The following is a 16524-nucleotide window of genomic DNA, read 5'->3' as shown; positions in this document are numbered from 1 at the left end:
GATCACTGGATACCGTGCATCTGGAAAGAAATCAGCACATTTCAGGTTTTGCACATTTTGTTATGTTGCAGCCTTCATTCATACTGTATTAAATGTGTGTCTTTCCTCAAAATTCTAAACTCCAATGCCCCGTTATTACAATGAGATTTATTTATTATACATTTATAAAAAAAAAAAAGGAAAACCATTAAAACAAACTTACAATCCCATTTATGTAAGTATTCACAGCCTTAGACATGAGGCTCCATGTTGAGCTGTGTCCACTGATCATCCATGACCCTAACCCAGCTTAACTGTAGTCCACCTGTGGTAAATTCAGTATGAGTAGACTTGATTTGGAAAGGCAGATACCTCTGTATATAATATCCCACAGCTGACATTGTAGGTCAGAGGTCAAACATCAAGTATGGAATCCAAGGAAATGTCTGTAGACCTCTGAGTCAGGACTACCTTGAGGCACAAGACTGTCCCGACTGTTGCGGCTGCTTTGAATGTCCCGATCTCTCAGCGGCCTCCATCATTGGTAAACGGAAGAAGTTTAGAACCTGCAGGACTCTGCTGGCTGGCCGTCCAAACTGAGCAATCGGTCACTCTGGCCTCTCAGACCATGCCTCTTTATCCCTTTAAGATCTTTGGACAAACAGGCTCCTTGTATGTCGGGAACGCGACAAGTGAAATGTTGTTACTTCACATGTGTACTTTGTAAAATTAATAAAGAATATTGACTGAAAGCAAACAAACATTGCACTGCAACAGACTTCACTTGGTCTCCAAGGCAACTGCAGGCTGGTCCATGCAAGAGCATGCTTTCTGTTGACATGGCAACAGGATACCTCCTACCATGTTTTCTGCCATCCTCACCGAGCCCAGCAGGGAGGGGGCATGGCTCCAGGCACGTGTTCCTCAGATGTTACAGTCGTGGCATTTGATCTTTCTAGCAGGAATCCTTTAAGGAGACAGATATGAAAACAGTCACTCGGGGTCTCGTGTTGCTGACTTATTGTTTTCTGGCCATGTTGCTTAAGTTGCTAGGATACAAGGCTTTACAAACCAGCCTTTACCACTAATAGTGACCAGCAACTAGAAACGAACAGCATATGTTTCTTTCTCAAGTCATCGGCTTGTGGTTACTAAAGTTCTGCGTTGTTTGAGAAATTGGATGTAAATCCACGTGAAGCAGCTCTGCTGTCTGTACCGGCATAAGCCCAGCTGTAGTATTACTACAGCGAGTTGATGAACTCAATATCTCTACGCAGGTTTATTCGTCTGGAAGCTTCTCTTCGGGTTATTTTTTTTATATGCAGATAACTTACAAGCTTGAAGACTGTGAAGACGATCAACAACAGGAATGTAAAAGAAGGAAGTCATGGAAAACATCTTTAATTCATCCGATTGCACAATTTACATAATAGTGACAGATGCATTATCAGTTATGCTTTGTGTTTCCGACAGGCTATGACTGATTTATTTATCCACACATAACCTAACGTTTCTCTGATTATGGCAAGTCATTTGTGTATTTATTCAATGTACTGTTTGAGCTGTAATGTTTTACAGGCAAGGCAGTTTTATTTGTATGGCACATTTCCACAACAAAGAAATTCAAAGTGCTTTACATAATTAAAGCAATAAAACAACAAGCAAGGAAATGTTACATCGCAGTAGCAAATTCATACAGCAGACTGCAGTTCGTAACGTTCTAGTGGTTATTAGTCACAGGCAGCTGTAGGGAATCAAGTATTTAGACTTGAATTGCTTAAGGAGACTCAATGAATTCTGAGAACTTCTTTGAACTTAGTTTTTATTTATTTTTAACAACTGTGACGCTTTTCACGTGATAAACGAGAGATAAAAGCAAACTAAACTGAAATAAAATCACACACAGTTAAGTTCCCTCTTTCAGACATGAAAGAGATCAAGTCAAAGTAACTGTACTGTAACGGACAGAAACAGATAAATCAGAAAAATGAACCCACTGCCAACAAATATGTATATTGCTCTCTACCTCCACACACACAAACACACAAACAACAAACATAATAATAATAATAATAATAATAATAATAATAATAATAATAATAATAATAATAATTAAGGGTCCAGGAATATTCGGAACTGAAGTAAACATAGAGGATATTTATAGATTAAGGAAAGCATTATTTATTTATCTTCACATTGCAAAATTAGAAAATTTGGATGGATTAATATAATGGACGTGAGGAACTGTTGCTACACACTCGTGTACAGTAAGTGGCAGTATGCACTTTAATGTTGCTTGCGATCTGCCATAATAGAAGAGAAAGAAGAAGAAAGAAGCGTTTCGTGACGTAAGCACGACTCTTACGTCGGACGTTATACACGTTTGAGTCCAGGAGCGCTGTTTTTACTTCACTTACAGTTGGGGATATTCTTCAAGTTTTAATTGTAAGAAGAACTTTTAGACATACTTTAAGCGTCTTACCTCAGTTGTTTCATTGTGGTTCTAATAAAGCCGCACGCTTAGTCAGACTGAAGCCTTATTTCAGTTAGCCGACGGTTGTTTTCCTCGGTGTTAGCAGTAGCATCCAGGCTAACGTTAGCTGCAGAGATATACAGGAGCATCGTTGACTCTGTCTCATACAGCCTGTTCACCCGCTGTGCAGGATAAAGGTTGCAATATTAATGCAGATATAGTTACTGATTTTCTCTGTTTGGCGTCAGCCATCTACGTTGCAGCAGTGAGCCAAAATGTATCGTCCTAAGCCGACTCTGAAGGACCGACAGCACCTGTACAGGCTCATCATTAGCCAGCTCCTCCACGACGGCTACACCAACATCGCCAACAATCTTATCAATGAGGTGAAGCCGCAGAGCGTCGTGTCGCCTTCTGAACAGCTGATGCAGCTGGCAAAGATAGGTAAGAGCAGAGCTGGCCCAGCTTTCAGCATAGTGACGGCAGTTTGATGCTCTAAGACCAGAGGAGGGCAGAAAACCCAAAAACATCCACTCAATTAAAAGTGGCACTACTTCAACATATCTTTTACTCAAGTAAAGGTAAAAAGTTATTCAAGTAAGAGTCAAAAAGAATTTGGTAAAACGTCTACTAAAGTACCGAGTAACAGATCAATCATTTAATATTTAAACATTACATCAGTAGACAGACCAAAATGTAACGTTAAATGGAAATTTTGGTTTTTTAAAGACATAAATGACAATAATTCATATAAGTTACAAAAAATAGCAGGCAAAAGAAAATTCTTTCAATGAAAAACTTATGAAAGTTTAATAAAAACTGCAGCTGGGTGTCTGGTGAATTTTTGGTTAAAACATGTTTTGTTTTTCATTCAGTGGATAAAGAATCCAGAAATTTTACTTGCATAAGAGTAGCAATACTTCATAATAAAATTACTCAAGTAAAAATACTACTAAAATAACTTGTTTTTTTCTTTTTTCGAAAAAGTTACTCAAGTAAATGTAATCGAGTAAATGTAACTAGTTTCTACCCAATTCTGTCTAAGACTAACTGTACATCCTGGACTCTTGTCACAGGGATGGAGAACGACGACAGTGCTGTCCAGTATGCCATCGGCCGCTCAGACACAGTAGCGCCTGGTGTTGGCATTGACTTGGAGTTTGACGCAGATGTCCAGACGATGTCCCCGGAGGCGTCGGAGTACGAGACCTGCTACGTCACGTCACACAAGGGTCCTTGTCGCGTGGCCACGTACAGCCGAGACGGCCAGCTGATCGCCACAGGCTCGGCTGACGCCTCCATCAAGATTCTGGACACGGAGCGCATGCTGGCTAAGAGTGCCATGCCCATCGAGGTGAGGCAGGCCGAGGGCGGGGGATGGGTTAGACTCACGGTTGCTCCACTAACGCTGTGCTGCTTTTAGGTGATGATGAACGAGACGGCGCAGCAGAACATGGAGAACCATCCCGTCATTCGTACGCTTTATGACCATGTGGATGAAGTCACCTGCCTGGCCTTCCATCCGAGTGAACAGATTCTAGCATCTGGCTCAAGAGACTACACCCTGAAACTGTTCGACTACTCCAAGCCCTCTGCTAAAAGAGCTTTTAAATATATACAGGTCAGAGAATGATTGTCTCAGTGGTCAGAACGGCCATTTGGGAAATGTCCTGCTGTTTTTGTCCATGTGCCTGTTGCTTTGACATGAAATATTTATATCCACTCCTGTGCAAAAGTATCTGTAGTTCTTTAAGTATTTTACATTCCATTTTGCTACAAGGCCTGTCGCAATAACACATTTTGAGTTGCTGAAATGACTCTCCTCGGCTTCGTTTCTGAACGTGTGCTGACCCATCTTTAATCCGCCGTCCAACAGGAAGCGGAAATGCTGCGTTCGATCTCCTTCCACCCCTCCGGGGACTTCCTGTTGGTGGGAACGCAGCACCCTACGCTGCGCCTCTACGATGTCAACACTTTCCAGTGCTTTGTTTCCTGCAACCCGCTAGACCAGCACACGGACACAATCAGTGGCGTCAGCTACAACCCCACCGCCAACAGCTACGTCACCTGCAGCAAGGACGGCAGCATCAAGCTGTGGGACGGCGTCTCCAACCGCTGCGTCACCACCTTTGAGAAGGCGCACGACGGAGCAGAGGTGTGCTCCGCCATCTTTTCCAAGAACTCCAAGTACATCCTGTCCAGTGGGAAGGACTCCGTGGCCAAACTGTGGGAGATCTCCACCGGTCGGACCTTGGTCAAGTACACGGGTAAGGAGCGTCCGAACACTCAGGGAGGAATGTCACAATAATGAATTCTGCTGGGCGATAAATTGTCCCACAAGTTATTGAGAAAAATGGTGATATTGAGACCGTTTTCAAGTCATATAATGGTAATAATGGCACAACAATAATGCAAGAACACATTCTGAAAGAGATCAATAAAGTTTAAATTTTAATGAGCATTTAACACTGGAACTGAAAGACATTTTAAATATCCAAAATAAATAAACAAAACAACAAAATCGATAAATAAAATGAATTATGAAGTCTCTGTAAACAAAATTGTCCTTCAAATAAAGCTCTAGTTGAGACCAAAACACCAGACTGAAGACTTTTATCATCCAGTTTAACAATTTTAGCAACAGTACTAAAATCCACACAGCACGCTGCAGGAGGAGACAGACTTCAAGAAGAGAGAACGGCAACAGATTGCTAGGCCAGTCACAATAAGCAATACATCAATTAGTCGCCTAATTTATTAAATCCAACACAGTAATTTAAATTTGCATAATTTATCGTTCTTCTCTTTTTTTTTTTTTTTAACCAAAAACTGAATAACAAAAGTTTTCGGTCTGGTGCTTTCATCTCAGCTGTCCCATTTTCTGAAGGACAATTTAGTATAGAGAGACTTTACAATTCATTTTATTTGTTGTTTTGTTTATTTTCAGTATTTAAATTGTCTTCCAGTTCCAGTGTTAAATGCAAATTATAAATGAAAGTTTATTGATTTTTCAGAATGTGTTCTCTTACATTGTTATTGTAACATTGCCAAAATGACCTTAAAACAACAATATCATTGTTTATCGCAATAATGTTTGGGACAGTTTATCATCCAGTAAAAACTTTTATATGTAACTAGTTTAGTAGTTGATTGAGTTCTAACTGGAGTAAACTGGCTTTGAAAAAAGCCATTTGCTGAAAGAAAAACAGCCTCAGAGCAGTAATTAAGCCAAAACTGTCCAAAAAATAAATACGTTGTGCATTTAAGATTAAAAACCTTGTCTGTAAATGTTCTACACAGAATTCTAAAAAACCGTTTTTAGCTTCAGGTTTAAATTCTGTAGAAGGCAGAAGACTCCGGCTTAATGTTTTCTGATAACTTTTCCAGAAAACACTCAGGTTATGAAATGAAGGAACTTCACAGCATCAATTAAAAGGCAGACTTCACTAACACGACTTCTTGAGAAACGGTGTGTTGCAACTGGAGGGGACTTCTGTCTGCTCTGAGTAACGAGGCGTTAAGTTAGTCAGAATTTCTGACAGATGGAACACTTTTAACTGATAAACCTGAACGCTTTATGATTAAGTATGCAGGATCTTCACTGGTCAGGAACTCCTATTTTGTAGCTCAACCGTGGCTGCTGTCAACATGGAGGGTTTTACTTTGTGCTGTAATTACTGAAGGGGAAGTGTTGCGTTGTGATGCCGATCTCTGCCTGCTGGTGTCGCTGCTGCTCCAGAGCAGCTTTGACACGCCAACAGACAGAAAAAGAAGGGAGATGTAAAACTGACTAATTGGAAAAGATTTTTTTTTTAAATTTCAAGGAACATGTTTGCAGGTTTTTAAGCTCAGCTTGTTGTTGGTAGCAGGTGGATAATTTCACTACAAGGTGAGCAGAAATGAGAAGATTTCCAGGTGCCTTCTGGTTTTAGATCAGACTGAAGCGCTGATATTTTTGTACAGTTATCAAGTGCAGAGAACTCCAAAGCGCTTTTCACACTGCATTCAGTCATTCACATTTTTTAAATGTATATATTTATTTTATTTTTAAGCAGTTATGAGGCACGGTGGTGAAACCTGAAAATGCTGCTGCGTGAGTTACTCAAATTTGTTGCTAGGTAACCAAAGAGTGAGTGACTTCGTTGGCTGTCAATTTGAGCAGCTAAAGCCCTTTCTCTGCCTCCATTTTTTTCCCATCTTTTAACACAATATTACAGTACATGGACACTTTTTAAGTTTTATCTACGTTTTTGATCATATTGACAAAATAAAAAAAAAATCTCTTCCTGATTTAAAAAAAAATATATATTTTTGTTCTTTTTTGAGGAACTATATTTTTGTCTTTTATCTGGGTATAGATAAATTTTGCCATGCCGTTTGAATTAAATGTCTTTTTTACATCAGAAACCAAATTATTTACATGAATAACAATAACTGCCTGGCTCAAAAAAAAGGTTGCCACCAGAAATAAGGTCACATGGTCTAAAACGTTGCTTACATCATTCATTCCCTGAAGCCTCCACAATGTCTAAGATTTATTTCAATCCTTCGTCGCTTTCATTTTTCACCAAGGTCATGTAATGATAATGGGAGAGTCCGATCACTGCACTAAGAGTTCCCTTCACGCTGCATGTGGAAATATTTTTACTTGAGTAATTTTATTATGAAGTATCTCTCTCTTGAGTAAAATTTCTGGATTTTTTACCCACTTAATGAAGAACAAACATGTTTTAACCAAAAATTCACCAGACACAGACACACAGCGGATGATTTTGTTAAAGTTTCAGATGTTTTTTTATTGAAAGAAACTGATTTGGAAAAAATTATTTTGCCAAATTTTGTTCTTTTTTGTTATTTGTGTAAATTGATATTTTCGTCCTCAGAATACCAACATTTCCACTTAACTTTATATTTTGGTCTGTCTGATGTAATTTTTAAATATTAAATGGTTGATAATTTGATCAGTTACTCTTTACCCGAGTAGACTTTTCACCAAATATTTTTTTACATTTGACTCATTTCTCGGACAGCTACTTTTTACTTTTGCTTGTTTAAAAATATGTTGAAGTAGTGCTACTCTTTTTGGGTACTGTGCCCACCTCTGACTAGCAGTCACACACACAGGATGTGTGTATTTTTTTTTGCAGAAGACTATATTGGTGGTGATGTTTTATGTAGAGGTGAAGGTCTGTAACCATCTGCAAGTTACAGATGGTGAGGTCTGATTTTCAGACCTCACAGCTATGAGGTCTGAAAATCATTTCAGACCTCGTAGCTGTGAGACTGTTATCGTGGTTTCTATTATTTATATAATAGAGAAAAGTCAAACTGAAACTTTACCTTCTACTCTCTAAGCTATGAATTAATGAAAAAGCAAATCACTTTACAAAAAAGAAATCCTTCTCTTGGTTTTAAAACAAATGTATCTAGACAAGAAGAGACAGAACTACAGCATGTTTTTAAAAAGATGTTGATAATGGAAATAAATTTCAGATCTAATGGCAGATCTGAATCCTGGGGTTGGTTTAGCTTATGTAACCCATTTAAGATGATCCCTGAATTGATACTTTCACTTCAATCTTTTCTTATTAACTGAGGCCACTGCATGCCCACACACTTCCTCTTGTCTGTTCTGGCCTATTTAAAATTCTTTAATATGTAAAACAAAAATTCCTGTGAATTCAGGCACTTGGTATTACAGATCTAGTTTTCTTAGCTTTCCTTTTGTAAAGCTTGTAATGTAACCTCTGTACTAGGCTGCAGGCAAATGAATACACTAAACATGAGGTGACCTTAATCTGACATGTTCCTGTATGAATGTATATTTATTATACATTCATAAAAGTCCAAATGAAGTTGTTTTAAGAACACAACCGAAACCTTTACAGGCTCTACTTTTAGCAGAAACAGGGATTCTGAATTGAAAAGTTTTTAACTTTTTTGTTTTTACCTAATTGAACTGTATTTTAACTTGTATTAGGTTGTATAAAATGGAATCTGGAGAAGCCTTGAAATGACACATTTTGTGAACAGGTGCTAATAAATATATATATATGTATATATATGTATATATATATATAAAATTCCCTTCTCACCCTCCGTGGGTGGTCTCTGTCTTTCATCCTCTGAGCTCGGGTCCTCTACCAGAGGCCTGGGAGCTTGAGGGTTCTGCGCAGTATCTTGGCTGTGCCTAGAACTGCACATTTCTGGACTGAGATGTCTGATGTTGTTCCTGGGATCTGTTTGAGCCACTGCTCCAGTTTGGGGGTGACTGCCCCGAGGGCCCCGATGACCACAGGCACCACTGTGGTCTTCACCTTCCAGGCCTTCTCCAGTTCCTCTCTGAGGCCCTGGTATTTCTCCAGTTTCTCGTGCTCCTTTTTCCTGATGTTGTGGTCACTTGGTATTGCTACATCCACCACAACGGCTTTCCTCTGTTCTTTATCCACCACAATGTCCGGTTGGTTCGCCATTACCATCTTGTCTGTCTGGATCTGGAAGTCCCACAGGATCTTAGCTCGGTCATTCTCCACCACCTTTGGGGGTGTTCCCCACTTTGATCTCGGGGCTTCCAGTCCATATTCTGCACAGATGTTCCTGTACACCAGTGGTTCCCAAACTTTTTCTTCTGCGCCCCCCCAGTGGTTTCCAAACATTTTCTGCGCCCCCCTATGGATTACAAATGGCTGTCTGGTTGAAACGATGCGTGTGGAGGGGGGGGGGGTAAACTTTTTGGGGGGCAAAATGAATGTACGTAGCTGAAAATAGACACCAACATCGGTAGCCTACAAGGTACTTGTTAAGCTAAAGGTTCTGTATTGATATTAGCTAGTCATCTTTTAGCTAACATTACCTGCATCCAACAGCTTTACTCAACTCAGTCGGTTAGTTTGGAGGGGAAAACTGTGAAAAGTTCTTTGCGTTTTGCTGGTTTGCTGCCGTGATTCTAACACAAACATACGTAGCTCCACACAGCAGCAGCAGGTTTCCTTCACAGGTGGAAACCCAGCGCGAGCGTCGTAGCGCTCATGTTGCGTTTAAAGGCGGCTCGGAAAAACAGGTTACAACATGTTAACGGATTAAACAGTTTTAACTGCTGATAAAAGTGACAGAGGACACAAATATGGGAAGTGTGGAAGCCTCTACTGTATCAAATTGACATAGGAATAACAGAGAGTTGGCCATTCTAAGGTAAAAACCCAGCGCATACAGTGTTCATGTTTTGTTTTTGTTTTTTTCATCCAGATGGCTTCTGCACCCCCCCTGCAATGACACGGCGCCCCCCCCTAGGGGGGCCCCACAGTTTGGGAACCTCTGCTGTACACTATGCCCGCCACTTGGTTATGTCGTTCCATGTACGCTTTCCCTGCCAGCATCTTGCACCCTGCTGTTATGTGCTGGACTGTCTCAGAGGCCTCCTTGCACAACCTACACCTTGGGTCTTGTCTGGTGTGGTAGATCTGAGCCTCTATTGCTCTGGTGTTTAGGGCCTGTTCCTGTGCAGCCAGGATGAGGGCCTCTGTGCTGTCCTTGAGTCCAGCTTTCTCTAGCCATTGGTAGGATTTCCTGATATCAGCCACTTATTTGTTGGTGGTACATCCCATGTAGGGGCTTGTCCTCCCATGATGGTACCTCTAGCACCTTGTCCTCTGTTCCCCATTGCTTGAGACATTCGCTGAGCACATCGTCCGTTGAGGCTTTGTCCTTGATGTATTTATGGATCTTGGATGTTTCATCCTGGACAGTGGCTCTCACACTCACTAGTCCTCTGCCTCCTTCCTTGTGGCTCGTGTACAGTCTCAGGGTGCTGGATTTGGGGTGGAACCTTCCATGCATGGTTAGTAGCTTCCGAGTCTTAACATCCGTGGCCTTCATCTCTTCCATTGGCCAGCTAGTTATTCCGGCAGGGTATCTGATTACTGGTAAGGCATAGCTGTTTATTGCACGGATCTTGTTCTTGCCATTGAGCTGGCTTCTCAGGACTTGTCTTATTCGTTGGAGGTATTTGGCTGTGGCTCCTTTCCTTGTGACCTCATCGAGGTTGCAATTTGCTTGTGGTATTCCCAGGTACTTGTAGCTGTGCTCTATGTCTGCTATTGTTCCTTCTGGGAGTGAGACCCCTTCTGTGCGGACGACCTTCCCTCTCTTTGTAACCATCCGACCACACTTCTCTAGTCCGAATGACATCCCAATGTCAGTGCTGTAGATCCTGGTGGTGTGGATCAGTGAGTCGATGTCTCGCTCGCTCTTGGCGTATAGCTTGATGTCATCCATGTAGAGGAAGTGACTGATTGTGGCCCCATTCTTGAGTCGGTATCCGTAGCCAGTCTTGTTGATGATTTGGCTGAGGGGGTTCAGGCCTATGCAGAACAGCAGTTGGGACAGAGCATCTCCTTGGTATATGCCACATTTGATGGACACTTGTGCAAGTGGTTTGCAGTTGGCTTCAAGGGTGGTTTTCCACAGCCCCATCGAGTTTGCAATGAAGGCTCTTAGAGTCCTATTGATGTTGTACATCTCTAAGCATATATATATATATATATATATATATATATATATATATATATATATATATATATATATATATACTGCTCAAAAAAATAAAGGGAACATTTCACTTTAATTTTGTGTGTGGCTCCAAATCCAGGCCTCCATTGGTTATTAAAATTTGATTTCCATTGATGATTTTTGTGTGATTTTGTAGTCAGCACATTCAACTTTGTACAGAACAAAGTATTCAATGAGAATATTTCATTCATTCAGATCTAGGATGTGTTATTTGAGTGTTCCCTTTATTTTTTTGAGCAGTATATTAGGGCTGAAACGATTCCTCGAATGATTCGAGTACCTCGATTACTAAAATTCCTCGAGGAAAATTTTCCTGCCTCGAAGCTTCGTTAATTTATGTTTTATTAGTTAGCGCACCGTGTTCCGGCCGGGACTTCATTTGCGTTGCGCGGAGCTCTCACTTCCGCCTCTGAGTTGTTGACAAAAGCTAAGTCTCAGCGGCATAAAGTCCAATCTTCTAGATTGGCCCGTGGGGATTTTATTGATTGATGATAATGCCCGACTTTTTATCGTTTTTGGGGAACCAATAAGCATCCTTAAAATGACTGGGGAATGCCTGGAGTACGGCAGCATTTCTCCTCCGGGTCTGCTGGTTGAAAGCGAACGGTGGGAAGAGCGCTGAGGTGAGCGGATAGCCTGAACAGGGCGGGCGGCTGAGTAGCTGATGCTTACCGTGTAAATGTAGCTTTACCGACGAACCGCACAATAAATTTCATATCCCGGTCTGAAGAAACGGGTGGCGGAGCGCATCGTACATGGCTGGTAGATGAGTTTCTGAGTGTGACCAGTGAAGGTGTCGTAAATATCCCGTATTGCTTCCCCCGTGTTCGTCCCCCGGTCTAACGGTTCGTCAGTCCGCTGGTCTATTTCCTCCCCTCCACCCCATCTTATGTTCGTTCATTCGCCCTCTCCTCCCACTCCAGGCGACATTTCCCGTATTTTCAAACCCAAAGCGTGACAGGTTAGGTGGCAAGGTGAGTTTAATTAATCTATTAAACTCACTGAAGATGAATACATAAACTAAAAGCTGGATTGTAGACATTTTTTATAAGCATATTTGTGAGCCTGCCTCTTTGTTATTAAATTCAATATAATTTCAGATTTTTCTATAACTTTTCTTCTGGTTAACTTAGAAAGTGAGCTATTATTGTTACAGGTTAGTTTTCTAAACTACAAAAAAGCAACTGTTAGGGATGCTGAAATATGAAAAATTGGACTGATATTGATATCTGATAGTAACACCGGTATTATGCCAGATTTACCAATATTTCATTTTATAATTTTTTTTATCCGATTACTCGATTAATCGTAAGAATAATCGATAGATTACTCAATTACTAAAATATTCGTTTACAACAGCCCTAATATATATATATATATATATATATATATATATATATATATATATATATAATATACATATAAACACCAGAGCAATAGAAGCTCAGATCTACCACACCAGACAAGACCCAAGGTGTAGGTTGTGCAAGGAGGCCTCTGAGACAGTCCAGCACATAACAGCAGGGTGCAAGATGCTGGCAGGGAAAGCGTACATGGAACGACATAACCAAGTGGCGGGCATAGTGTACAGGAACATCTGTGCAGAATATGGACTGGAAGCCCCGAGGTCAAAATGGGGGACACCCCCAAAGGTGGTGGAGAATGACCGAGCTAAGATCCTGTGGGACTTCCAGATCCAGACAGACAAGATGGTAATGGCGAACCAACCGGACATTGTGGTGGTGGACAAAGAACAGAGGAAAGCCGTTGTGGTGGATGTAGCAATACCAAGTGACCACAACATCAGGAAGAAGGAGCATGACAAACTGGAGAAATACCAGGGCCTCAGAGAGGAACTGGAGAAGGCCTGGAAGGTGAAGACCACAGTGGTGCCTGTGGTCATCGGGGCCCTCGGGGCAGTCACCCCCAAATTGGAGCAGTGGCTCAAACAGATCCCAGGAACAACATCAGACATCTCAGTCCAGAAATGTGCAGTTCTAGGCACAACCAAGATACTGCGCAGAACCCTCAAGCTCCCAGGCCTCTGGTAGAGGACCCGAGCTCAGAGGATGAAAGAGACCACCCACGGAGGGTGAGAGGGGAATTTTTTTACATATTAGAGATGTGCCGATCAGGTTTTTTCCTGCCGATACTGATACTGATCACCCATGAGGGCCGATTACCGATACCGATCACATAATTATTATTTTTTTATCATAAACACTACCGGTTACATTATGTAGAAAAAGGAACCATGAATTCACCTTAATTTAGACAAAAACTTGTTTTTAATAACTTTTTCTAAGAAGAAAACTAAACAAAACAGGCATTGTGCGAATTGTACTGCTATTGATAATACTACCTTTAACAGACTGATAACATATGAAGGCTCTGAAGAGGCTAAATAATGCAAAGAGCCAAAATAAAACCTCTCAACATTGCCAAAAAATTCAAGTATAAAACTTAACATTCAAAGGCAAAAACAGGTTCCATTACAATAAACAATCCAGAGTTACTGAATGAAAACTTCCTGATAGCATGGCGGCTAGCTGATTACTGCTAGTTCTGATTGGCTGTTTCTGACTGAGCGGAGTAATTATGCAGAACAGGGAGGAGATCGATTATTTTTTTTAGAGATTATCTGTCTCATGTTAGGACAACTAAAGTTTTAATACGTATGTACAATTTATTTTTTAAGTTAGATGCTGCAGCTTTAAGCAGGTTCGGTGTGAGAGTCACTACCAGGTGGAGCAGAAGCGAAGCTCCGTCAAATATTACTACCTGTAGCATAGCAGCGGTTCAACAGCGAGAGCAGAACCAGCGTCTTACATCGCAGCTCAAAGACTTAAATAATTTTGCGGGTTATTTGTTTAGCTTTCTGACCGTCATGCTAATCCGGGTGAGTGTTTGTAGCTGTGTGCTGCTTTACCTTCTATCTGATCCTCCGTATGTCTTTTTTACTGCAGTGAGCCTCGATGTAGCCAAACTCCGTCAAGTATGGCATTGTTTTTATGTTGTTTTAGCTTCGTTGTGTTGATGCATTTTGACTGCTTCAATTTTCCGCCGCAACACGCAAACTTCCCCATTCACTCAGTGCGTTATAGTTCCACATCGCTTAGGATTTGTTGCTACGCGTTTGCGCAGAGTGAAGGAAAGAGGAGACCAGCTGCACAGGCAGGTTGGAAATGAGATGCAGGTGATTGGTATCGGCAACAAGAGCCAATGATCGCCGATCATGCACTTTTTCACGAAAATCGGCCGATTATGATCGATGACTGATAGATCGGCACACCTCTAATATATATGTATGTATATATATATATATATATATATATATATATATATATATATATATATATATATATATATATATATATATATATAAAATAACAGTTGAATTCAATTCGAGTATTTGGTTAATGCTCTGAGAAACTAAAAGTACAAGCTCAATCTCAGACTCTCCAGGCCTCAGTTAGCGTTCAAATTTTGAAATTTACGCAAAACCGAGAGAAAAAGACTGACCGGACTTGAATCGATTAGATTCTGATGGGTCCGATTGCATTCACAATTCAGTTTAATTGATTTTAAGGACATCACGCAGTACTAATTTTACTTGGATAGGGAGGACAATCTCAATGCTGCAAATAGTATAAACGAACTCTAACATGGTGCATGAGTTAAAATATGATTACTTTAAGAATTTAACCAAATGCAATTACGTACATGATTAATTTGTGTACTTTTTATTTAGCATGACTTGACAGAAATAAAACATGCAATCAAATAAATTCAGACCATCAAAACTTCGCCTGTATCAGCATTTAGATGTAAAATGTTGGACATGCAATAATGGCTTTCTATTGAGGTCGGGTAACATGCAACATTTTCCCATCTGAGATGCGTCAGTCCAACAAGTTATGCTGTCCGATATATTCGTGCAGGAGACGTTTGAACTGCTTTGTTCAGACGTCTTGTTTACGGAACAATGTGATAAACATGAATGGACTGAGTTGTAAAATTTTGGCAAATTTTACACAGCCAATAATTGGTATCAAATAATTAATATTCATTGATTCTTTGTAGCAGTTCTCTGGGTCTAAACCCAGTTCTAAAGTCCTGAACTTAGGCTGTGGGCAAAAAGGAAGAACAACAATAGAGTAATGAGTCATTGGCATACAAGAACTGTTAAAAAAATGAAAAGGTTCAACATTTTCTGTTTCAGCATATTGAAGTGTGTAGTATAGTACTATTTATTGACTTCTATGGAAGACTATAGTTACGAGTTCACACTTGAAATTGTCTTTAGCATCTTTATGTTTTTGAGGATTTAGACCCTTTGCTCAATTGAGATATTTGCAAAAGACTGCCAATATTTCTAAATCCAGCTTTGTGAATTAAATTTTAATTCCTAGTCTTTTAGGAAGGATTAGATGACTTTCTTAGCCCTTGAAATGGGGAAAAGATATGATAACCTGTTTTTTGTTTCTCGAACTTGACGCGTGTGGTTGGTCTACGGGAAACGGTTCTTTGGCGACTCTACTAACGTCTGAAATGAAGAAAGGTTACATACTTTAGATCAATTTCTTATTTTGCTCTTTCCTTTGGTTTATTTTGTTCGTTTTTCCTTTTAATTCCTGTAAAGCACTTTGTATTGCCTTGTTGGTCAAAATGTAATATATAAAGAAAATTACCTTTACCTTTAAGTAATTGCGTGTTATTGGAAGACTTTATTAACAATAACTAAACAACTATAACGTCTTAGTCAAACATTGCACAGGGGGAAACCCTGCGGTGAACTGGACTGGACGGAGTAGAGCCATCCTCTAGCCTTCTGCCGTGGATTTAGCTAGAATGGCCCCTGATGGGTACGTGTGGCATTTTGTGTTTCAGGGGCGGGGCTCAGCGGTCGTCAGATGCATCGCACACAAGGTGTGTTCAACCATACGGAGGACTACGTGTTGCTGCCCGATGAGCGGACCATCAGCCTCTGCTGCTGGGACTCCAGAACAGCGGAGAGGAAGAACCTGCTCTCCCTGGGGCACAACAACATCGTCCGCTGCATCGTCCATTCGCCCACCAACCCGGGCTTCATGACCTGCAGCGACGACTTCAGGGCCCGCTTCTGGTACCGCCGTGCCACCACAGACTGAGCCTCGGCTGTGCCCGGTGCTCCGAGCAGCTGACTCTTTCACTTCGAGTTCATTTGAAAAACAGGGAGTGGCCTTTGTTGGAACATTTCTAGAGAAAAGCGACAGCATTCTTAATCGCTAAACCTCAAGAGTAAAACGTCTGGCCACCACTTCCCTACAGAGAAATACGTGGAGCGTCGCCGTTTAAACTGAAAGTAGGAAGCAGGAAACATCAGCTGTGATGATGTTTTTGTTTTCCCGATGACCTGTACATTGCTTCACTTTCTTTTCTGTTTTTTAAATGTCTTTTACTTAATTTTGTTTGTAATTTTGATTTTTTTTTTTAAATAAAAACAAAAAAAAAACAAAGTTCTG

General features: G+C 40.7%; 1 protein-coding gene and 1 long non-coding RNA gene across 2 annotated transcripts; one reads left to right on the top strand and one right to left on the bottom strand.

Annotated features, from left to right (window-relative positions):
- Positions 1-13: 13 nt before the first annotated feature.
- On the bottom strand, positions 14-2769 carry LOC148159590 (uncharacterized). The gene is made up of 3 exons (XR_015762812.1): positions 2678-2769; positions 2462-2579; positions 14-946 (listed from the first exon to the last, which is right to left on the bottom strand). It is a non-coding gene; the product is annotated as an uncharacterized LOC148159590 (long non-coding RNA).
- cstf1 (cleavage stimulation factor, 3' pre-RNA, subunit 1) lies at positions 2728-16518 on the top strand. The gene is made up of 5 exons (XM_088005350.1): positions 2728-2896; positions 3529-3806; positions 3876-4073; positions 4329-4719; positions 15911-16518. Exons 1-5 carry the CDS (start codon positions 2728-2730, stop codon positions 16168-16170), a joined length of 1296 nt encoding a protein of 431 aa, XP_087861476.1. The 3' UTR covers positions 16171-16518.
- The last annotated feature ends 6 nt before the right edge of the window (positions 16519-16524 follow it).

The sequence above is a fragment of the Poecilia mexicana genome, unplaced genomic scaffold (assembly GCF_051168715.1).
Source record: "Poecilia mexicana isolate PSO_F unplaced genomic scaffold, ASM5116871v1 scaffold_5, whole genome shotgun sequence".
Lineage (NCBI taxonomy): Eukaryota > Metazoa > Chordata > Actinopteri > Cyprinodontiformes > Poeciliidae > Poecilia > Poecilia mexicana.
This window is presented reverse-complemented; position numbering and strand designations above follow the sequence as displayed.